At 41.8% G+C, this 25668-nt stretch overlaps 2 protein-coding genes across 2 annotated transcripts in view; both read right to left on the bottom strand.

The window, feature by feature from the left end:
- LOC139386251 (matrix metallopeptidase 28) overlaps positions 1 to 2332 on the bottom strand; it is a 35953-nt gene extending 33621 nt beyond the window's left edge. The window contains exon 1 of the mRNA XM_071131744.1: positions 2019 to 2332. Coding sequence (XP_070987845.1) covers positions 2019 to 2156 — 138 coding nt within the window. The 5' untranslated portion in view covers positions 2157 to 2332. The remainder of the gene's footprint in view (positions 1 to 2018) is intronic.
- A 478-nt stretch (positions 2333 to 2810) lies between these two features.
- Positions 2811 to 25284, bottom strand: LOC139386168 (RNA-binding protein FUS-like). The gene is made up of 16 exons (XM_071131628.1): positions 25161 to 25284; positions 24375 to 24405; positions 23581 to 23617; positions 23408 to 23474; positions 23230 to 23317; positions 22955 to 23058; positions 20970 to 21117; positions 14166 to 14200; positions 13575 to 13607; positions 13259 to 13404; positions 11961 to 12090; positions 11771 to 11875; positions 3970 to 4087; positions 3742 to 3821; positions 3456 to 3594; positions 2811 to 3218 (listed from the first exon to the last, which is right to left on the bottom strand). Exons 1-16 carry the CDS (start codon positions 25168 to 25170, stop codon positions 3179 to 3181), a joined length of 1311 nt encoding a protein of 436 aa, XP_070987729.1. The 5' UTR covers positions 25171 to 25284; the 3' UTR covers positions 2811 to 3178.
- Positions 25285 to 25668: the final 384 nt, after the last annotated feature.

Genomic DNA, 25668 nt, shown 5'->3' with positions numbered 1-25668 from the left:
TTGCCTCAGCCTTGTAACCTTCAACTATTTCCTTAGGTCCTCTCTACATGTCTTTAAAAATACATGTTATAGTCACTGTCAGGTAGCAGCATGCTAACTTTCCCCCTCATCACCTCTGACTGAGGAGAGGAGTGATAGACTCCAGACCACCCGTCTTACAGAAAGAGAGTAGAGAGACCATCAGTTATCAGGATCTAACCACTGGGCTTGATGTTAACAACAGGCACCGACAGGAAGAGGTATGATTAGAGATGTTATGGGGAGGAAATGTTTTTAAAAAATCAACAGATGACAACTCAGTTCAGAGATGCTAAATAGTCTCGGCTTGCAAACGGAGGACAATCCTGTGTGTGTCCGACCCCTTACACACAGGGAACGTAGAGAGAGAAGTTCCATTGTCAAACCACTCTGAAATGTCACAGAAGTCTCAAGTTTTGAGGGAGCATGCAATTTGCATGCTGACTGCATGAATATCCACCAGAGCTGTTGCCAGAGAATGTAATGTTAACTTCTCTTCCGACATCGTTTTAGAGAATTTGGTAGTACGTCCAAACCGCCTTCACAACCGCAGACCACGTGTAAACCCAGGACCTCCACATCTGGTTTCTTCACCTGCGGAATGCTCTGAGACAGTCTCAGGGAAGCTCATCTACGTGCTCGTTGTCCTCAACAGGGTCTTGACCTGACTGCAGTTCGGTGTCGTAAACAACTTCAGTGGGCAATGCTCACATTTAATGGCCACTGGCACGCTGAAGTGTACTCATCACGGATGAATCACGGTTTGGCAGTACTTTCAACCAAGCATCACAACCGCAGACCACCTGTATGGCGTTGTGTTGCCAAGTGGTTTGCTGATGTTAACCTTTTGAACCGTGCCCCATGGTAGTGGTGGGGTTATGGTATGGGCAGACAAACTATGGACAACTATGCCGTTTTATCAGTTACCGTGACGAGATCCTGAGGCCCGTTGTCGTGCCATTCATCCACGGCCACCACCTCATGTTTCAGCATGATAATGCATTTCCCCATGTTGCAAGTATCTGTACACAATTCTTGGAAGTTGAAAATGTCTGTTCTTCCATGGCCTGCATACTCACCAGACATCACCCATTGAGCCTGTTTGAGATGCTCTGGATCGACGTGTACGACAGCGTGTTCCAGTTCCCACCAATATTCAGCAACTTCACACAGCCATTGAAGAATGGGACAGCATTCCACAGGCCACAATCAACATCTGTGACCAACATATGCATATCTGTATTCCCAGTCATGTGAAATCCAGAGGGCCTAATGAATTAACTTCAATTGACTGATTTCCTTTAATATCTTTGAAATTGTTGCATTTTCATTCAGTGTATATTGAAATACTGAAACAGCATAACAAATTGAGTTAAACATTTGTCAGACTATAATTTAGGTTTGAAAACTGAAACTGTAATGAAGGTGTTGTGTGCAGTCAGTATAACCAGTGGTATAGGATAACACATTTTCGTTTTGGTATTTATACCTGCCAGAATGTAGCTGTGGAATCTTGCTGGAAGGTAAAATGCCTGCTAGAGCTAGATTGACCAAAACCATCCCTGAGCACAAGATATTGAAAACACGTATGAACGTCTTGCGCTCATGCATTAGATTCTAATGGAATTTACACCGACATCCATTCTCTCTTCGGTTTCCCATTATCAGAGCTCAATCGGGGGTAGCCTGCCAACCACTCTAAACTGACAGTTGCTGTGGGCGTATGCTACCTGGCTCAATTTAGGTGAGTCAAATGACTATATTCATTCAACTCTACACTTTGTATTCTAAACGCAGCCATTCTGTATCCCCCCCATAGGTATTTTGACCAATCAGACTAGCCCTGAAAAATATCTGATTGTGAACAAATATCAGATTTGGCTACCTGTGTAAACGCAATCTTAGTGTTTTTGAATATCTCGTCAAAAGTATAGTTCTAAAGTTGCAAGCAGTAAACATTTTAGAAAAAACTTCTAATAAGCTACAGATAACACACGTACCTCAGCCTCAGGTGTCTCGACCCGCCAGTCCGTTGACACCGGTGTGCAAACAGTTGACTTTATAAGTATTAGCGCAGTTATAATACATGGACCGATATGCCACAATTTATTCTGGTCCGGAGAGTCTCGCAAACTCATTGTATAACACTTGCAATACCATTAGATTAACGCAGACAAACATACATTTAAATCCAATTCAGATATTTCCAAGTACTGCTTGTCTAATGTGCAACAACCCAGGATATATCAATGTGTGTGATCCCTGTGCTATGTCATTTTCCTCACATAGGGGAGGGACAGTACCGCCCACAGCTCATGGGCTGGTTGAGAGCTGAACGCAAAATACTGTAGTGAGAGCATGTCAAAACATCCCTTCTCTTGGCACGGTGTATAGGCTACATAAATATTGTTCAAATTAATTTATATATATTTTTTATTTAACTAAGCAAGTCAGTTAAGAACAAATTCTTATTTTACAATGACGGCCTACCCCGCCAACCCCCCCCCCCCAACCCAGACAAAGCTGGGCCAATTGTGCGCCGCCCTACGGGAATCCCAATCACTGCCGGTTGTGATACAGCCCAGGATCAAACCAGGGTCTGTAGTGACACCTCTAGCACTGAGATGCAGTACCTTAGACCGCTGCACCACCCAGTAGACCCAAAATTGACCTGCAGACATTGAAAAAAAGCTGACATGCTTAATTACGTTGCTAGCATTTGACAATTAATACCCACACATTCAATATGTATGTAGATTCCCACTAGAACTTTGAAGTAAAACATACAGGAAGACACTAAGATCAGAACAGTTTAATATCATTTGGAAAAAAGAGAAACCCAAGTAAAACAGTTCATTTCAATTTTACAAAACAATGATACGAAGTCTTAGAAGTCTACCTCACAATGCATGGACTTAGAATCGGGGAAATGAAAATAAACAAAAAAACATGACATTTGACCCTGCCCACTTCAACAACCCTGCTTATCAGCCCAAAAAGTCCTTTCACAGTAGTTGCACATCTTTACCCTGACCTCCCGACAAGACAGATCAGAAGCAGTACATGTGATGCATTGGTAATGAAAGGAATGCAAATCAAAGTGTATATCAACCCCCCCCTTCCCCTAACCCCTGGGCTGGAATGGTGTCCATGTGAATCCTTAGTATGGCCGATCTCTTCTGTCTTCTCTATGGTCACCTCTGAGGGAAGAAAAAATAGACCCATAGTAAATTATACCATGAAGGCATTGGCATTCAGTCAGAATGCCGACTGGTGTTCAGCTAGCTTAATATAAAATCACGCATTACTACGAGAGCAAAAAAAAAGGACAAAAAAGTGATTCTAATTCAATATTCTACAGTTCACATCTCAGGTATACCCTCTTCTGGTCAAATATTGAACTGCATGGGAGGGAAATGACACAGTAATCGATTTACCTTCCTCCCATCTTGTAGCCCCTGTCACCACCATATCCACCTCCGCCATAACCACCGCGGTCACCTCCACGGAATCCCCCACGGCCTCTGTAGCCGCCGCCCCTGTCACCACCATACCCTCCTCTGCCGCCACCACGATCTACAAACATAAGCCAGCTGTTAGAGCAAGTTCTCCAACAGAGAAGAAGTCGTTTATAGTAGTAGTGGTTAAACGACTCAACTTCCCCCTATAGTCTACTTGAAACCCAGTTCTCTCTACCACAGGCTCATAGCCATCATTACATACCTCCTCCGCTGTCCCCTGGTTTCGGTGTGCCACACTTGTTGCATTCGTATCGTCGCGCAAAGTTCATGTTGCCACAAGAACTGAAAAGGAGAGGGGAACAATTGTCAACCATCAAAGATATAGCCACTTCATATGAGAACATAATTTAGTGGCACATACAATGGATGACTAATGAAAATTGTTTTAATTGCACCTGTCTTGCTTCAAACAAAATATTGCAATAAATACCTGTTAGGACATGGCCAGTCCCCTCCCTTAATGTCAAAGTTGGGTCCACCACCACCACCACCACCACCACCACCTCCTCCTCCTCCAAACCCACGTCCACGACCACGGCCTCCAAAACCTAAATAGCGACATCAAATACCACTTGCTTCAACAACGGGGTTCAAAGAAAGCTCAGTTCATTCTTTAGGAGTAATTTCCCAGAAACAAAGAATTAGTCTGGCTTGCAAAAGCAGAAACACTAAATATTATACCACTTATTTCTGACTTCTATTTATTAGTTTGGCTTGCAAAGCAGGAGTCCCCACTTTAAAATATTACACGTTTCTTATTTTAGTTATTCTTTAGCACTCCTCTTACACTATTTAAGCTAGGAACGCCGTTAACTTTAAAATGTGTGGACTGGTCTGGATTGACTTGCTTGTATGTAACAGATATCTTCTATACTTTTTAAACTATTTGTCTATCTTAACTTTTTAAGCATTCTAAAAAAGGTCCTATTGTGACAGGACAGCCAACATTCCATTCACTGTAAATGCAACTTGACACAAATCAGCTAGTTTGACACTTTGCCAACTTAGAGAAGTTTGTATAAAATATTTTTCTGCTCTGCTATTAAAATCTGAACAAACATAATCTACCGATCAAACAAAAGTTGTTTTTTTAACAGCATCAATAACATTTCCTCAAACTTTTTTAATAAACCAAATTGAACACTTTCACAAGTTAGAATAAGACTTAACGCTCCACTTCTTCGCTATTCAAATCTGATATCAGAACAAAATATATGCTACTATCTAAAAAATTAAAAAAAATACAGCGGATTTAGAAAACTCATATTTCTGCCAAGCAAGTGTAATTGAAAAGTGTTGCAGGACTTTCGACTTAAACTTAGAAGGTATGACATCTTGGTCTACTTCTCTGCCATACAAATCAAAAATCTGAACAGAAATATTTACTACCAATCAAAAGTTATAGCTGTTTGTCGGTGTTGAGTGACAAAAAGTAGCTAGCTAACGTCAGCTTAAAACTATGGATAGTCGCAGATGAGCCCATGGGGGAGCATAGGTAAATGAGGGTGAATAGGGTGATTGAATTTTGAACAATAGTGTAATGAAGGGGTTGGAACCCTATTATAATTGTTAAGAGATTTTTTTATTATTTTTTTAACGTTTGGAGCGCTATAGCTCTGAAGTGGTAAGGCATACAAATATCAAACTTTGTGGGATGGTGTAAAATTATGCACAAATACATCTGGTTACACGTGGTGCAACTGCCAAATAGTGGTGCTATAAACCACCTTCGACTTCAAAGAGGTTAGCGCCGCCTCCTTATTCAACCTACAGTCTTGGAATTTGGAACAAAGGTTACTCTACCCAAAGAACAAACTTGCCTCTTGGACCCCATGATGTCACTGTGATGGATCAGCCGCCATTTTGAAAATGGAGTACGTGTCATCTTTTGACACCACTAAACAGATTTCTCCAAAACTTTGTGTACAGAACCTATAGACCAATATCTTCATATGTATAATAAAACAGGGCCTGGAACTGGTTCTGGCAACAGAACCGAAAAATAAAATATGAAGGATCAAAACAGAACCTTGAACGAAAGTGATCCATACTGTCCGGAACAGAAACGTTATTTTACGCTCCAGGCATTGTTTTCCTATTCCCACAACAAAACGCCTTCTGGAAAGCCCTCTGTCACTCAGAAACAAATGGGCGTCTACTTGCAAGCTTAAAATCTTTTCCAGAGCGTGTGCAGGCTACCTTCCCCTCGCCCTTCTGAAGCATATGCTACTGTAATGACGTTAAAAGCTTGATTTAGAAGGCAAGATAATCTGAATTAGCTAGACAAAAAATAGAGAAAAAAAAATCTATTACCTTTATAATGCTAATTAAAGAATACTATAGGCCTACTTATCACATTTCACAAAATACACAAGCTGGTTAGCTAGCTAATTTAAGATTATTAGTTACCTAGCGCAAAGAACATTCAAAAGTTCCTACACAGAAGCCACTCCTCCGAAGTATAATTCCATGTGGACCAAATTCGGAGAATGCATGACATACTGTAACAAGATGCCCAGCGAGTCAATCAGGTGTGGGATATCAAGAAGCTGATTACACAGATGCACCTTGTGCTGGGGCCAACAAAATGCCTCTAAAATGTGCAGTTTTCCACAAAACTTCACATTGAGGGGGCGTGCAATCTCCCTCGATGTGAGCAAGACAAAGGAGCTGATCGTGGACTACAGCAAAAGGCGGGCCGGCCCCCGTTAACATTGATGGGGCTGGAGTGGGTCGTGTGTGTCAAGTTCCTTGGTGTCCACATCACCAACAAACTATCATGGTTCAAACACACCAAGACAGTCATAAAGGAGGGCACAACAATCCCTTTTCCCCCTCGGGAGACTGAAGATCCTCAAAAAGTTCTACAGCTGCACCATTGAGAGCATCCTGACCGGTTGCATCACCGCCTGGTATGGCATCTGCTCGGCATCTGACCGTACAGCCCAGTACATTACTGGGGCCAAGCTTCCTGTCCTCCAGGACCTATATAATAGATGGTGTCAGAGGAAAGCCCGAAAAATTGTCAGAGACTCCATTCACCCAAGTCATAGACTGTTCTCTATGCTACTGCACGGCAAGCGGTACTGGAGCGCCAAGTCTAGGACCAAAGGGCTCCTTAACAGCTTCTACACCCAAGCCATAAGACTGCTGAACAATTAAATCAAAAATGGCCACTGGACTATTTACCCCCCCCCCCCCCCATTTGTTTTGTACACTGCTGCTACTCGCTGTTTCTTATCTATGCAGTCACTTCACCCCTACCCTACCGGCTTGGTACCGGTACCCCTGTGCCTTCTTCAAGCCTCGTTACTTCAGTTTAATTTGGTAAATATTTCCTTAACCAACAGAACAATTCAAGAAGAATTAAGGGTTTGTAAGTAAGCGTTTCACTGGAAGGTCTACACTACACTATTCGGAGCAAGTGACGAAGTGAAAACATGTTTGCAAAATTTACAGATCATTTAAATTAAGTACTCACAACCCTGTGTCAATATTTTGTAGAAGCACCTCTGGCAGTGATTACAGCTTTGAGTTTCTGGTTAAGTCTTCAAGAGCGTTCCACACTTGGACTGTGCAACATTTTCCATGATTCTTTTCCCATAATTCTTCAAGCTCTGTCAAATTGGTTTTTGAGCAATGGTAGACAACTATTTTCAGGTCTTGCCATAGTTTTTTACTTAAATCTACTTGGAAATTCTAACTCAGCCACTCAGGAACACTCACCATTTTCTTGGTAAGTAACAAGATGTGGCCTTGTGTTTTAGGTTATTGTCCAGCTGAAAGGTGAATTCATCTCCTAGTGTCTGGTGGAAGTCATACAAACAGGCTTTGCAGGATTTTGCCTGTGCTTAGCTCCATTCCATTTCTATCCTAAAAAAAAACTCCAGTCCTTCATGATTACAAGCATACCCATAACATGATGCAGCCACCACCACTATGCTTAAAAATATGGACAGCGATACTCTAATGCGATGCATTCACAACAAACAAAGTTTGTATTCAGGAAAAAAATGTAATTGCTTTGTCACATTTTTTTCAGTGCCTTGTTGCGAACAGAATGTACGTTTTGGAATATTTTGTATTATGTACAGGCTTCCTTCTTTTCCCTTTGTAATTTATGTTAGTATTGTGGAGTAACTACAAAGTTGTAGATCTAACCTCCGTTTTCTCCAAACACAGCCATTAAACTCATTAACTGTTTTAAAGTCACCACTGGCCTCATGGTGAAATCCCTGAGCGATTTCCTTCCTCTCCGGCAACGGAGTTAGAAACGACGCCTGTATATTTGTAGTGACTGGGTGTACTGATGCCATCCGAAGTGTAATTAATAACTTCACTATGCTCAAAAGGGACATTCAATGTCTGCTTTTTTTTTTTTTTTTTTACCCATCTACCAATAGGTTCCCTTCTTTGCAAGGCATTGGAAAACCTCCCTGGGATTTCTGGTTGAATCCGTGTTTGAAATTCACTGCTCGACTCAGGGACTTTACAGATTCTTGTATGTGTGTGGTACAGAGATGAGGTAGTCATTCAAAAATCATGTTAAACACTATTATTGCACACAGAGCGAGTCCATGCAAGTTATGACTTGTTAAACACATTTGTACTCCTGAATTTATTTAAGGTATCCATAAGAAAAGGGTTGAATACTTAACGCAAGACATTTCAGCTTTTCATTTTTAAATTAATAAAAATAACGAAAAACAAATCCACTGACATTATGGGGTATTGTGTGTAGGCCAGTGACAAAGAAAATCTCAAGTTAATCCACTTCAAATTCAGGCTGTAACAACAAAATGTGGGAAAAGCCAAGGGATGTGAATACTTTCTGAAGGCACTGTACTTCCATAGTTATTTTCACTGGTACCGGGCTACCATCAGAGGTGTCTTGTGGTCATCCTAGAGAAAAACGGGTTCTTGAGACGCTACAGACGTTTTGGTAAGAAGACGGATTTTCGGATTGTCTCATGGTCTGACAAACACCCCTGTAGCGCCGCCACCTTCCACCGCAGATGCAAAGGCTAATAAATTGGCTTACATGCTGACCACACCGCCCAGCATTGCGTGCGTTGCAAAATAAAACGCACACATACCTGTTAGTCAATAATTTAATTCAAACTGCTCACACGAGTGTCTGCGTAGCCAGGTGCTAAAAACACAACTTTGTACTATTTTAGATGCTTGACGCAGTGCAAGTCATTGGTTTTTAGGGTGATTGAGAGATGGAGTGGCGGGTGACCCTGATTCATATGGTGGTGGTAATGCACATCAAAGTCGGTTGCCAACTGCCATATAAAATCCACATTAGATGAACGAACAAGGAGATAAACTTAAGTTTCCCCCTTTTTATTAATTGTTACAGTAGAGAACACACAATTCTGTATGACTCAACATGGGCCAAAATTCTACAAAGAGCCAGTCCCCCCCCCCCCCCCCCCCCCCCCCCCCCCCCCCCCCCCCCCCCACACACATCAATTAGATTTCTGAGAGGGCACAGACATCAACTCTATGGGGTTATTAATACACAAGCGAATTTATCCCAATACTTTTGGTCCCCATAATATTAAGTTGCACACACTCCCCCCACCACTTCTGGAGCTCACTGTGTTTGTTTATATATATATATATATATATATATATATATATAACACACACACCGAGTATAGCAAACTTTAGGAACACCAACCTGATTGAGTTTCATACACCCCTACCCATCGGGGAATGGATTCTACAAGGTGTCGAAAGCCTTCCACAGGGATGCTGGCCCACCTGGACTCCAATGCTTTCCACAGTTGGGTCAAGTTGGCAGCATGTCCTTTGGGTGGTGGACCATTCTTGATACACATGGGAAACTGTTGAGCACAAACCAGTGCGCCTGGCACCGACTACCATACCCTGTTCAAAAGCACTTCAATATTTTGTCTTGCCCATTCACCTTCTGAATGGCACACATACATAATCCATGTCTCAAGGCGTAAAAATAATTTGTTAACCAGTCTCCTCCCCTTCATCTACATTGACTGAAATGGATTTAAAACTTCTTGTGACTCCCAAACCCGCATGCGGGAGCGTAATCGCCGCCTGAAACTAATTAGCATAACACAACGGACATAAATATCCCTAGAAAATATTCCTATTCATAAAAGTCACAAATTAAATATATTGAGACACAGCTTAGCCTTTTGTTAATCACCCGGTCATCTCAGATTTTCTAAATATGCTTTACAGCCAAAGCTAGACAAGCATTTGTGTAAGTTTATTGATAGCCTAGCATAGCATTTTGTCCAGCTAGCAGCAGGTAACTTGGTCTCGGAAATCAGAAAATAAATCAAATTAAATTGTTTACCTTTGATGAGCTTCGGATGTTTTCACTCACGAGACTCCCAGTTAGATAGCCAATGTTTCTTTTTTCCTAAAATATGATTTTTGTAGGGGAAATAGCTCCGTTTGTTCTTCACATTTGGCTGAGAAATCGCCCGGAAATTGCAGTCACGAAAACGGCAACAAATATTCCAAATTAGCGCCAGAATATCGGCAAACGTTGTTTATAATCAATCCTCAAGGTGTTTTTCTAATATCTATTCGATAATATATCCGTCGGGACAATTCGTTTTTCAGTAGGACCGATTGGAGTAATGGCCACCTCTGTATTTTACACGAGAGTCACCCTGGGAGTCAGCAGGTGACCACTTACGCAATGTAGCCGCCTACGGCTATTCTTCAACATAAATACGTAAAACGTCACAATGCTGTAGACACCTTGGGGAATACGTAGAAAACGTAAGCTGGTTGATGGCACATTCACAGCTCAATAGGGACTCATTGGAACGCAGAGCTTTCAAAATACAGGGCACTTCCAGATTGGATTTTTCTCAGGCTTTCACCTGCAACATCAGTTCTGTTATACTCACAGACAATATCTTTACAGTTTTGGAAACGATAAGAGTGTTTTCTATCCAAAGCTGTCAATTATATGCATATTCTAGCATCTTGTCCTGACAAAATATCCCGTTTAAAACGGGAATGTTTTTCTCCAAAAATGAAAATACTGCCCCTAGAGTTGCAACAGGTTTAACAAGTGACATCAATAAGGAATCATAGCTTTCACCTGGTCAGTCAGTCAGTGAAATACCAGGTGTTCTTAATGTTCTGTATACTCAGTGTATATAGATATTTAAAATGATTGAAACTCAGTCAGCATTTAGAAGTATATCACCCAAACCTGGTTCACGCCAGAGACACCAAATCATCGTTGACATGATCAGGCAATCCTATCCACAAAAATACTTTAGAAGAGCTGAAGAAAATACATTTTTCATCAAGGAAAATGTCCACCTAGTATTTAGCGTCAAGAATTTATTCCATTACCTATTAGGGGCATGCATCTTTCCCTTTCAAGACAATTCGATCTAGATACATGGGCCACGGTAGGTATTCATTTGAAACGATGGAGGTGCGATTCTGTTGGACTAGAGTAACGAACCCATGAGATTTCGTTTGATGCAAATAAATGCGCTAACATTTGTTGCAAAATTATAAATATTGAAAAGATAAAAGAAAATAAAAACTTTCAGAGTTAAGTTCTCTTCTCCTCCCAGCCACGTTGACCATGTAGCGCAGCTCTCAAAAGAGATTGCTGTCCTTATGAAATCAACTTTACCCTGAATCTAAAAAAAAAGAAGACTAAATACAGTGTTTAAAGCAAAACTACTAAATCTATTGCTGACGGTGAACCTGAAGAATCAAAATCTAAATGATGTAAGCCCAGATCAGCAGGTAACCAAATTAGTAGCATACTTTCATTCTGGTAAAACAGCATTTTCAACAGAGCATGATGACAATTACATTGGTTCACACAAAGCATCTGCACAGACGGGGCTCTCTACCTGTGCAGAGCACATGACACTTTGCCTTTCCATTCTTCAAAGTGCCTTATTCGGTGGTAGTTAAAATAAGGAATAGTCCTACCGACCAGTTGGTCAGCATGCTGTGTGCAGAGTTGTACTGCCTGATGCATGCTACATTTGGGTTCTCAGAATGATGCACTCATATCTTAAATATTTGAATCAGATTCCGATTTGTATCTGAATTGTTATACCTTATTGCCTACCAATGGATTTAAAGCTTATCTTTAGCACAAAGATAACCTTGTGTTTTTAGGAAACTCACCCGCTGGTAGTTACAGCAACATTTGAATGGTTTGTCACCAAAATGTGAATGAAACGTACCTCCTCCGCCACCTCTTCCTCCTCCTGCACCACCACCCCTCTGCGTGAACTCAGCTCTTCGGGTGGCAAAAGACACTTTGAGGGGTTTCCCTTGGAATTCTTTGCCTATAAGAAAATTAGACATGGATGAGAATGTAACAGAAGAACTGAACACAGCATAAGCGCATGGGAATAAAGAGTACACCCTTACCGTCAAACCACTCAATGGCTGCTTTGGCGGAAGGTGGATCATCAAATGAGACCGTGGCCTCTCCTTTCAGTCTTCCAGTAGCCTTGTCAGAGTACAGGTTGATCATGGGCAGGCCAGTCTTCTTGTTCAACTATCAAGACAGGACACAAAGATTAACACTAGGACACATAAATCTGGGTTGCCATTAAGACTGGGAATTGCCAGGGAACTCATGATAAGTTATCACGACACTTAGGTGCCAACACATTGTGTGCCAAAATCCCTGCTGCAGTGTGTGCAAACCTGGTCAAGAACTACAGGAAACGTATGATCTCTGTAATTGCAAACAAAGGTTTCTGTACCAAATATTAAGTTCTGCTTTTCTGATGTATCAAATACTTATGTCATGCAATAAAATGCAAATGAATTACTTAAAATTCATACAATGTGATTTTCTGGATTTTTGTTTTAGATTCCGTTTCTCACAGTTGAAGTGTACCTATGATAAAAATTAGACATGCTTGTAAGTAGGAAAACCTGCAAAATCGGCAGTGTATCAAATACTTGTTCTCCCCACTGTATATCAAGAGGACAAATTAATAACCTATTAACATTGGCCTACTAATCTACAGTCTAACAACTTTCTGTGAAGGATGGTATTAGCGAAACAGCTCTCTGCCATGTCTGTTTCCACCCACACAGCAACGCGCACTGAAGTACTGCACGTCTCCTTGCTCGCCAATGCGCTCACGCCGACTACCTTGTGGAGATCAAAAAATGTGCGGGCAAGAATGTGCTTTTGCTCAGTTGACTAAACGCTGTAGCTAACTACCGCCGTCGTAATGACACCTTAATTAATGAGCCAACTCCAAATTTGGGTGTGCTTGACTAAATTTCGGAAAATGCATTTGTAAACCTTTCCCCTTCAGTGTTATCAACAGACAAAGTGGAGTGCTGCCAGCCAGCAGAAGGAAAATTGTACGCTAGTACGAGCCGGAGCGCTAGCCATTTCTCCTCGGCCAAGTCTTCCGATTGTCTCAGCGCCAACTTCAGAAGGCCGAGTCAAAAACCACAATGTGCCAATAGAAGCCTATTTTAGGGTCAATTTTTGTACCAGCGTACTTTGACCTCAAATGGCGTGCACGGTAATGAAAATGTGTGCAGGTTGGCAGGTCTGATATGCCGCTCCCCGTCACTAGTAGCCATGCAAGTGTACAGGGAGACGCATTCTCCATCCAGAAACAATCCCTAAATCCTAGCCACTTACATGAAATATCTAGGCCCTATGGGGTAGGGGCTAAGGCATTGCCAATCCTTACCTTAATAATCCCAATCTGTTTGAAGTAGTTGCCCACTTCATCACTTGTGACATCTTCTCCCAGTCCCTGGACAAAGATGGTGTTGTTGTCAGAGTTGTCCTGCTCCCCACCGCTGCCGCTACCTTGGCTACCACCGCTACCTCCAGCTGGGGACAAACACCAAGGTACTAGTCAGCAGACGCATCACTTCAAACAGCCTGTTGTTCTGTGGCATTTGCTTGCGAGAGACTAGAGGTCAGTGTTAGGCTGGCATGATTGCAGGAATAGTCAAACCCTAGATTGAATTTGAGGGTAGCAACAAGCATGTGCAACTCACTTGGTTCATCCCTTGAGCCGTAGTCTCGAGGACCTGAAATACAACAAAGAGGAAAGGTGGGGAAAGCCATGAGAACATGCACTTTGTACACTACACAACTTCATTCAACATCCATACAAGAATTCATCAACTCTACCAATAGTGTACACACGAGGCTACGTTAACATTTAGAATAAGGCCGTTTACAGCTTTCTGCTGCAGTGTTGAGACAGTTGCGTCATTCATATAATCACTCAACACCTTGCAACATGGGCAGAAATGATTTGAGTTTAGAAGATAAAAAAAAAATAAAAGAAGCTCTCTCCAGTTTCATTCTTCGCCACAGCACACTTCTCATCCTTTGTCATTTACATTCAACCTTGTCCTCATGCAACAATACCATTATGTATAAACGTCAGGCTTTCTTGTGCTTAACCCTAAAGAGCATTTATGAGAAATCCCCCTCCCTAAGAACAATAGGTGGAGGTCTGAGGTTGACAACAAAATGGTGGCATTCAGTTTGTTCTGCTTTCTTTCCTACTCCCTTTTTTCTCTTTTCCTAATCAACCTTTTTCCTCCCCAACCGAGACAGTTCTGATGCTCGTCACTTACCACCGAAATTTTTGTAGCCACCACGGTCACCACCTCTGCAGAGGAAAAATTGTAGATATGATGGGTTTTCTTTGTCCCAACAGAGCTCAAAGCTCCCCTACATCCCCATCAGTATGCACTCCTGCCATGGTGTGCGACTATCGTGGAAATGTCTTCCCACTCACATGGGAAAGTGTTAGGTCTGGGATGTTTTAAGATCAAAATGGACAAAACTAGGCAGAATGCCCACTATATACAGGTAGGTTCTGATGAGTGAAGGCTCTGATGGCTAATGTGTAAATTTAGATTGCTACAAAACCAGATTATCTTAAGAGTATTCAGTTGGATTTAGTTTTTGGATTTAAAAAAAAAAAAAAGTAAAAAAAAAAAGTACTGATAGGTCGAAATGGTTTGAATAGCTGCGGCACTCGACAAGTCGAGCGTTCTTCCATTGAGTGCTTATATATGAGCTCCATTAGCTGAGGTCCAAGTTTTATTTCATTCACTGATACCTGTAGTATAAAATGTAGATCCAAAGTTAACACAATACAAATGTCTCCATGTCAAATATACAACACTTGAATGAAACCTGTTGATGTACAGCAGCTTACAATGTTCCTTGGGTATAACTTGTGAAAATCAGGTCACTTCAATAACAGATCATTCTGGGGCATTGTTTAAGGCGCTCATGAGGCGGTTCTCAAAGCAACCGGGAGGGAGGGGGGGGGGGGGGGGGGGGGGCAAAAATAATCCTCATTCCAGCTATAATATAGTCTTAACTTCAGAGTACCAATGAATGGTTTTCAATAGCGAAAAGCATCAATAATAACAGCCAGCAGAATTTGTAGCAGATCTTAGGCCACGCCACGTTTGATACACATGTGCTGAAGCATTACAATGCTCCTCTGATGTCTATTACTTGTCAGGAACCATGTAAAATGAAATCTTGATGGTCAGAAATTGAGAATGTGACAGCACTGCGGCAGAACTACTGTACTCGTTATTCAATGCCATTACCAAAGTGGTTGTTAAAAGCTTCCAGTTACAAATGTAGTCTCAATTTCAAATGATAGCCAAGGATAAGAAAAGTAACCTTGATAAAATAATGGTTTAGGCTACAAGTCTTCTACACTGAAAGCTACTTGGCCAAGATCTATAATTGCTTGTCAACTACAAAAAGTTTCCAGAACTGACATTGTAGATATATTGCAATGTGAACTGATGACTGGCAAGCAACAAAGTCCTGACTATTATATTCAACAGCCTTGTTAAATGAAGATGTACAAAAGCTGGGGTCTACAGGATCCTTGGCTGGTGAAGTGACTCAATCCTCAACACCCTATGTACTTCATAAAGGGGGTCAGGTGAAGTGTCCACTTAACTCCTTGCACCACAGGAGTCAGTAGCAGACACCCCATGTCATTTGTCCCACAAGCCATTTGAGCTTCACATTAATTGAAATTCGCTAGCAAGGCCATAATCAGCCAGAATGTTGCATGCATATTTATGATTGAGATGGAACACAGGTTATATCCTTACAAGTCATTTAAACCACAAATACAATTCTAATTCAATGAGTGAAGCATATAGCACATCTAGGGCTGGGCGATATCGAACTAATGTTTAAGCGCGATGTTCCAAATTCTGTATTTCAAGATACTTTTTATTTTTGGTTATTTTATGAGAGTTGTATCTTTTGGTCTCGTCTCCTTTACACACAGAAATGAAGCCCCTCAACCTGCCACTCACAACAAAAGACGATATACTATTAAGTGAATTAGGAATGTATTCAGACCCCTTCCCATTTCATTAAAGCCCTTTTCTAAAATGGATTAAATATTTTTTTCCATCAATCTACACACAATACCCCATAATGAAAACAGGTTTTTAGAAATGTATTAAAAATAAACAGAAATACCTTCACATAAGTATTCAGACCCTTTGCTGTGATGCCTCGAAATTGAGCTCAGGTGCATCCCGTTTCCATTGATCATGCTTGAGATGTTTCTACAATTTCATAGGAGTCCACCTGTGGTAAATTCAATTGATTGGACATGATTTGGAAAGGCATGCACGTCTATATACGGTTCCGGAGTGGACAGTGCATGTCAAAGAAAAAAAAAACAAGCCACGAGGTCGAAGGAATTGTCCGTAGAGCTCCGAGACGGGATTGTGTCGAGGCACAGATCTTAGGAAGGATACCAAAAAGAAAGTATTCTGCATTGAAGGTCCCCAAGAACACAGCGGTCTACATCAGTCTTAAATGGAAGAAGTTTGGAACCTCAAACTCTTCCTAGAGCTGGACGCCCAGACAAACTGAGCAATCAGGGGAGGGCGTTGGTCAGGGAGGTGACCAAGAACCCGATGGTCACTGACAGAGCTCCTCTGTGGAAATGGGAAAACCTTTGACAAGAACAACCATGCAGCACTCCACCAATCAGACCTTTATGGTAGAGTGGCCAGACAGAAGTCACATGACAGCCCACTTGGAGTTAGCCAAAAGGCACCTAATGGACTTGAACCATTAGAAACTCTTCGGCCTGAATGCCAAGAATCACACCTGGAAGAAACCTGCCACAATCCCTATGGTGAAGCATGGTGGCAGCATTATGCTGTGGGGATTTTTTCAGCAGCAGGGACTGGGAGACTAGCCTGGATCGAGGGAAAGATGAACGGAGCAAAGTACAGAGAGATCCTTGATGAAACCTGCTCCAGAGCGCTCAGGACCTCAGACTGGGGTGACGGTTCACCTTCCAACAGGACAACAACTCTAAGCACATAGTCAAGACAATGCAGGAGTGGCTTCGGGGCAAGTCTCTGAATGCCCTTGAGTGGCCCAGCCAGAGGCCGGGATATGAACCTGAACAGCTCTGGAGAGACGTGAAAAATAGTTGTGTAGCGACGATCCCCATCCAACCTTACAGAGCGTGAGATGGTCTACAGAGAAGAATGGGAGAAAGTCCCCAAATAGAGGTGTGACAGTCTTGTAGCGCCATACCCATGAAGACTTGAGGCTGTAATTGCTGCGAAAGGTGCTTCAATAAAGTACTGAGTAAAAGGTCTGAATACGTTTTTTTTTATACACACACATGCAAACATTTCTAAACACCTGCACCTGCTTTGTCATTATGGGTTAGTGTGTGTAGGAAAAAACAATTTGAATTAGTTTTAGAACAAGGCTGTAACGTAACGAAATGTGGAAAAAGTTAAGGGTTCTGAGAACTTTCCAAATGCACTGCATATGCAAAATTACGTGGACACCCCCTCAAATTAGTGGCTTTGGCTATAAAAAAAAAAATAGAGCACACAGCCGCCATAGACAACCATTGGCAGAAGAATGGCCTTACTGAAGAGCTCAGTGACATTCAACGTGGCACGGTCATAGGATGCCACCTTTCGATCAAGTCCTTTCTTAAGATTTCTGCCCTGGTCAACTGTAAGTGCTGTTACTGTGAAGTGGAAGCGTCAAAAAGCAACAAAGGCTCAGCAGCAAAGTGGTAGACCACACAGGCTCACAGAACGGGACCACAGTGCTTTAGCGCCTAAAATAGTCTGCCCTCGGTTGCAACACACACGCCGGAGTTCCAAACTGCCTCTGGAAGCAACATCAGCACAAGAACTGCTCGTCGGGAGCTTCATGAAATGAGTTTCCATGGCCAAAAAAAACCCGCACACAAACCTAAGATCACCATGCACAATTCCAAGCAAGCCGCTCCAGTTGTGTAAAGCTCCCCACCATTGGACTCTGGAAACGCGTTCTCTGGAGTGATGAATCACACGACCTGCCCCAATGCATAGTGCCAACTGTAAAGCTTGGTGGAGGGGGAATAAGGGTCTGGGCTGTTTTTAATGGTTTGGGCTAGGCCCCTTAGTTCCAGTTAAGGGAATCTTAACGTTATAACTTTCAAAGACTTTCGACAATTCTGTGCTTCCAACTTTGTGGCAACAGTTTGGTGAAGGCCTTTTCCTGTTTCAGCATGACAATGCCCCCAGGCACAAAGCGAGGTCCATACAGAAATGGTTTGTCACCATCGTTGTGGAAGAAATTGACTTGCCTGCACAGAGCCCTGACCTCAACCCCATCAAACACCTTTGGCATGAATTGCAACGCCGACTGCCCGACCTCACTAACGCTGTTGTGGCTGAATGGAAGCAAGTCCACACAGCTGTTGCAACATCTAGTGGAAATCCTTCCCAGAAGAGTGAAGGCGGTTATAGCTGCTTGGGGGAATCTACTCCATATCAATGACCACGATTTTGGAATGAGATGTTTGACGAGCAGGTGTCCACATACTTTTGGCCATGGAGTATAACTTTGTCCTCTGACAAGCAGTTTAAAAAGACTACTTGCATTTGATGTTGTCTAACAGAATCTTTCATATTGACTAACGCTTACATTATTTTACAGTAATAGACAAGAACTTACCCTTATGTCTCAACTCCCAAAATGTAGAACAGAGCAGACCCTACTAAAAACAAGAGTATCAACAAACCTGTTGAGTAACATGAATGCTCAGTTTGTCGTGTGCAGCACCATGTACCGCTAGCATAATTTTAGCCACAGACTTACTGTGCTAGCTGACTGGTCTGTTTCATAAAGGCTCAATGAGCATAACAAGACGCATTTACAGTTGAAGCCGAAAGTTTACATAGATCTTAACCAAATACATTTAAACTCAGTTTCACAATTCCTGACATTTAATCCTAGTAAAAAAATCTGTCTTAAATCAGTTAAGATCACCACTTTATATTAAGAATGTGAAATGTAAGAATAATAGTAGAGTGATTTATTTCCGTTTTTATTTCTTTCATCACATTCCCAGTGGGTCAGAAGTTTACATACACTCAATTAGTATTTGGTAGCATTGCCTTTAAATTGTTTAACTTGGGTCAAACGCTTGGTGTAGCCTTCCACAAGATTCCCACAATAAGTTGGGTGAATTTTGGCCCATTCCTCCTGACCGAGCTGGTGTAACTAACTGAGTCAGGTTTGTAAGGCCTCCTTGCTTGCACACAAACACTTATTCAGTTCTGCCCACAAATTTTCTATAGGATTCAAGTCAGGGCAACTTTGGAAGTATGCTTGGGGTCATTGTCCATTTGGAATACCCAATTGTGACCAAGCTTTAACTTCCTGACTGAGGTCTTGAAATATTGCTTCAATATATCCACATAATTTTCCTGCCTCATGATGCCATCTATTTTGTGAAGTGCACCAGTCCCCCCTGCAGCAAAGCACCCCCACAACATGATGCTGCCACCCCCGTGCTTCACAGATGGGATGGTGTTCTTCGGCTTGCAAAACTCCCCCTTTTTCCTCCAAACATAACGATGGTCATTATGGCTAAATAGTTATTTGTTTCATCAGACCAGAGGACGTCTCCAAAAAGTATGATCTTTGTCCCTATGAGCAGTTGCAAACCGTAGTCTGGCTTTTTTAATTGGTGGTTTTGGAGCAGTGGCTTCTTCCTTGATAGGAGACAGAACGCGTCTTCTTCCTGAGCGGTATGACGGCTGCGTGGTCCCATCGTGTTTATACTTGCGTGCTATTGTTTGTACAGATGAACGTGGTACCTTCAGGCGTTTGGAAATTGCTCCCAAGGATGAACCAGACTTGTGGAGGACTACACATTTTTTTTCTAACGTCTTGGCCGATTTCCCCATGATGTCAATCAAAGAAGCACCGAGTTTGAAGGTAGGCCTTGAAATACATCCACACCTACAATTGATGTCAATTAGCCTATCAGAAGCTTCTAAAGCCATGACACCATTTTCTGGAATTTTCCAAGCTGTTTAAAGGCAGTCAACTTAGTGTATGTAAACTTCTAACCCACTGGAATTGTGATACAGTGAATTATAAGTGAAATGTCTGTAAACAATTGTTGGAAAAATGACTTGCGTCAAGCAAAGTAGATATCCTAACCGACTTGCCCAAACTATAGTTAACACAAAATTTGGGGAGTGGTTGAAAAATGAGATTTAATGATTCCAACCTAAGTGTATGTAAAATTCAGACTTTAACTGTATATAAAGGAATGGTCAACTTGTTCTCATTCTGTAAAAAAAAGCATCTTATCCAGGTAGGCCACCTGATTCCAATATTTAAACTAAGTGAACAGGCAGGCTGTTCCAAGAGTTGTAGATGGACATGCGGGTCTATTAATAACAGTTAAACTGTTCTACCTTGTTAGCACGCAAATAGATATTGAAATAAAAAAGATCCCCTGGCTACTCACTAGCACATGGGCTTGTGCTTGAGAAATTGAGCCCTGTGCTAATTTTCTATAATGCCTGCGACAATAAGTTGGTCATTATTAGTGGATGTGCGTGGTTAAATTTGTTACAAAAATAATTTTTTCATACAGACTTGAAAGACAGAAATCTGTGTTTATTGCAAAAAATAGTGGTTCTTATGGTTGTGGAAGGCTTATTTGTAGCCTTGGTATAATTTTAAAAGCCCTAAATTCATTAGATTATTCCTGACCACTTGAAATTCAGTGTGTTGACCTTTAACTGTGCAACAAAGCGTAGAGAAAACTTATCAAAAATCGAGATATTATTAATTGTCCATGAGTTAGAAAAAAAAATCTAAATATGAGTTTAGGCCATATCGCCCAGCCCTAGGCACATCCCAGGTGAAAATTGGTATGGGGGAGGGGGGCCTATAGCAGGAAGGGGTAGGGGGTGACGAGGTATTAGTCCACGTGGATGAGGTGTGGGGTGATGGATCAGAATGGGTTATATCATGCATTGCGTTGGAAAGAACATCTACCTGGCATGGGTGTTGCAGAAGTACCTTGCGGGTGGTCACGCTCTGGAACTTACCCCATACCGGATGGAGGGCCGCCTCTTCCACCCCTGTCGTATCCCCCGCGCTCGTACCCACCACGCCCTCGGCCTCTATACCCGTCAGAAGAGCCCCTGTCTGAGCTCCCATCATCTCCACCATACCTCCTGCCCTGACCGCCTTCACCTGGGGCAAAACACAGGCACACAAGCCTTTTGAGTTATGTAGTGTTGTCTTTCTTTGCGCACATTTGTATTTCCTGTTATATATGAATGAGATTTTTCTACAATGAAGTGATTTTTTATTTTTTTTAAATGGGTGTCATTCAGACGACATCTTAAACAGTCCAGATTCTGGCCGATCAACCTTGGCTATAAAATCAGTGATCCTCCAAATCATAATAAACAGACTGAAAAAATCTAAGTATGCAGATCTTTGCAGGCCATTTGTTCAAGAAATATCATTGCCATGTAATATATGCAGTGCATACGGAAATTAATCAGACCCCTTGACTTCCCACATTGTCATGTTACAGCTGTATTCTAAAATGTATTACATTTGTCCCGCCCCTAAATACAATAACCCATAATGACAATGCAAAAAAACTGGTTGACATTTTTACAAATTATTTGAAATTAAAAACTTTAAATATCACATTTACATAAGTATTCAGACACTTTACTCAGTACTTTGTTGAAGCACTTGTCAGCAATTACAGCCTCGAGTCTTCTTGGGTATGACGATACAAGCTTAGCACACCTGTATTTGGGGAGTTTCTCCCATTCTTCTCTGCAGATTCTCTCAAGCTCAGTCAGGTTGGTAGGGGAGCAACACTGCACAGCTATTTTCAGGTCTCTCCAGAGATGTTTGATCAGGTTCAAGTCCAGGCACTGGCTGAGGCACTCAAGGACATTCAGAGACTTGCCCAGAAGCCACTCCTGCGTTGTCTTGGCTGTGTGATTAGGGCCGTTGTCCTGTAGGAAGGTGAATCGTCGCCCAGTCTGAGGTCATGAGCACTCTGCAGCAGGTTTTCATCAAGGATCTCTCTGTACTTTGCTCCATGCATCTTTCCCTCAATCCAGACTAGTCTCCCAGTCACTGCTGCTGAAAAACTTCCCCCACAGCATGATGCTGCCACCAACATGCTGCACCGTTGGGATGGTACCAGGATTCCTCCAGATGTGATTCTTGGCATTCAGGCCAAAGAGTTGAATCTTGGTTTCATCAGACCAGAGAATCTTGTTTCTTATGGTTTGAGAGTCCTTTAGGTGCCTTTTGACAAACTCAGTGGGCTGTCATGTGACTTTTACTGAGTGGCGGCTTCTGTCTGGCCAATCTACCACAAAGGCCTGATTGGTAGAGTGCTGCAGAGATGGTTGTCCTTCTGCATCGCCACCCTGGATCTCTGTCAGAGTGACTTGGGTTCTTGGTCACCTCCCTGACCAAGGCCCTTCTTCCCTGATTGCTCAGTTTGGCTGGGCGTCCAGCTCTAAGACGAGTGTTGGTGGTTCCAAACACCTTCCATTTAAGGATGGAGGCCACTGTGTTCTTGGGGACCTTCAATGCAGCAGACAGAGAGATTGGTACCTTTCCCCAGATCTGTGCCTTGACACAATCCTGTCTCAGAGCTCTATGGACAATTCCTTTGACCTCATGGCTTGGTTTTTGCTCTGACATGCACGGTCAACTGCGGCACCTTGTATAGACATGCGTGTGCCTTCCAAAATCATGTCCAATCAATTAAATTTACCACAGGTGGACTCAAGTCAAGTTGTAGAAACATCAAGGATGATCAATGGAAACAGGATGCAGCTGAGCTCAATTTCAAGTCTCATCGTAAAGGGTCTGAATACATATGTTAAGTTTTTTAAATATATATTTTTTAAAATGTGTTATGGGGGTATTGTGTGTAGATCGAGAAAACAAATATATATTATCCATTTTAGAATAAGGTGTAACGTAACAAAATGAGAAGGGGTCTAAATACCTTCCGAATGCACTGTAAATTTATACAATAACTAACCTTCACTTCGACCTTTGTAGCCTCCTTGAGATTGTCCATAAGAGCCGCCACCAACGGTGCCGCCATACGAACTTGGCTGACTGTATGACGACTTGTCAGCACCACTATACCGTGAGAAGTTTTCACAACAATTATTCCCGAGACACCAACAAAGACTTTAATAATGAACAAAACAGATTACTGAAAGGTAACATTTGCAATGAGATTAGACCAGTAGAAAGGCAACGTACATAACGGCAAGGAATACTATGTTCATGTAGTGCCAGTGGCCTTACCCAGCAGCGGAATCCGAACCTTGTTGCCCATAGACATCATAGGCCGGCTGGCCATAGCTTGCTGCCTGTGTTTGACCATAACCCTCAGCTGGAGAAACAAAAATGGAAACGTTATGTATTAAAAACAGCAACTTCTAGACCTCAAATAATTTCCCAAGACTCCATAAATTGAACATACCAGACTGTCCATAGCCAGCATAACTCTGTCCACCATATGAGCCACTTCCATTTCCTTGACTGTAGCCCTGCAATACGCATTTAATTGTCATTATATGAACAAAAGTGGGATGAAATTAACATAGAAAATAGTTTCATACAATACTCAGTGAGAAATTGAGGGGCCACACATACCGGCCCACTCTGCTGAGCTGGAGGATAAGATCCATAGCTGTGGGAGGAAGAGGTAAAGTTCGATATCTTAGAGATTCTCCTGAACTTTCGTATACTTCTTAGCCTGTAGTTCTGAAAGTAGCACTCACGAGCCAAAAGTGGTGCCCGAAAATTGCATACTGTGCACCACGTCATTGCCATGCCCATATGTATAATCTCTAGGAACTCTATTTACCAGATGTAAAGTGAAATATGTCCCTTGCTATCAAATAAACATCTGAATCCAACTTGCCTGAACAACACAAGTAGTATACTTGTAGATTTAGACAGCAGGCTGCCATAAGACCACACACTTCACATTCTACCACTGTATACACAGCAGGAATATGGTGTGGTTGAGAAATTGTATTCAGACCAATATTTGATAGCAAAGGTCACATTTCACGTCTGGTAAGTACAGTTCCTTAAGATTATATATATGCCTCTTGCAGGAAACGTTTTTGTGCGTAGCCAGCTATATTTTGGTAGGGTTATTTTCCGTCGCCACCCACCAATACAATTCAGGGAGTCCAACCAATGCAGACTCCCTATGTTGCGCCCCAAAGCTACCATAACTGGGGATGTGCCTACTATCAATTAATTTACCCGTTAAAAACATATCCGAATAGATATTTAAAGTGATCAAGCATTGTGTGGCTAATTGGATAGTTTACAAAAACTATTATGCAATTGCTTAAGTGGTAAATAGATAGCGAAGTTTCATGGCACCATGAAAGCGCCGAGTGGCTAATGTATTCATTGTGGTTTCACGTTACCTTTGAGCGCCAGGCTGACCGTAGCCCGAATCTGTGAACGAGAAGGATATGGGTGATTGGGTGGCAAAACTGCTACTACTAACGTTCGCTAGTTGGTTAGCCAGTGAGCCATCTAACTGTTAGCTAGCCATTGAACATGTTTCCGAATATGAATAGCAAAGATCATACCAATAGGACGTAAACCTGTAACGTTAGCTAACTTATCTCGCTATATTACTTTAGCTTATTTCGATATCAAGTAAACTTAGTTTGATAAGCTGTGACTTAAATTATTGTTGTTCCCATCTAATGTGATCATAAAGAATGCATGCAAGTCAATACGAAATGCATATAACTACCCGGTGGAAATAGCAGGCCTTGGATAGCTGGCGTTAGCTAGCCAACTATCGTTGCTAATAATATGCGTGATACTCGTAGACTAGCTAGCTAACGTGAGCTTGCTAGTTAGCACAGTGCTAACAGGACCACGCTGCACGACAAAAATGGCGGTCAATTCTCATCTAAAAAAGGTAACTACACAAGAAAGATGGTTGAGCGAGTCAAAATAACTAAGTGTGATTTTACAGAAAGCGGCAGACGTTATTTTCGAAAGGGTAATAAATTCGCCAACAAACTATGGCTAGTGTTCATTCTCTAATGGTCGCGCTTGAAAGCTGGCTAAGCTAACGCTACTTTAACTAGCTAACTGAGCCAGCAGTCTCATTAAATGTTTTTTTTTTAATACAAATGTGACACACAAAATTAATATTGAACACATCGCATACACTTAGTTCACAATAAACTTACCAGAGGCCATTCTCCTCCGTTCTTCTTCTTATTTTTTTCGATGAATCACTTTTCAACAAATTAAAAACCCGGTAACAGCAGCGCACAGTCGCACATACACTGCGGCAATTGTGAACTCTAACCTACTGCTGGGATGAACCAACTTTTGAGTACATTTAAGTTTTTTCTTACGCATAATAATTTGAAACCAAGTAACCTTCAAAACATATGTGTTGAACATTGTTATGTTCGTATTGAATACATGTGTCATAACTAGTGACACGGCACATGTTATACAGTAGTTTGCTAAAAAAGGAATACCCCTATTGTTAAATAATTGTGTGTTCCATGTAGAGCCGTTTTCTTCTTTCCCTTTGATTTCCATCTTCAACAGCCCATTGCGTGGGAACGATCTAGACCAGAGTTTTATACTATAACGCAGAATTCAAGGATTTAGCTAACTTGCTAAAGCTAACTTGCTAAATTTAGTATTTTTTTGAAAGATGAAATTCAACTGGCCATTGTATCT

This window comes from Oncorhynchus clarkii, chromosome 27, assembly GCF_045791955.1.
Source record: "Oncorhynchus clarkii lewisi isolate Uvic-CL-2024 chromosome 27, UVic_Ocla_1.0, whole genome shotgun sequence".
NCBI classification, from domain to species: domain Eukaryota; kingdom Metazoa; phylum Chordata; class Actinopteri; order Salmoniformes; family Salmonidae; genus Oncorhynchus; species Oncorhynchus clarkii.
This window is presented reverse-complemented; position numbering and strand designations above follow the sequence as displayed.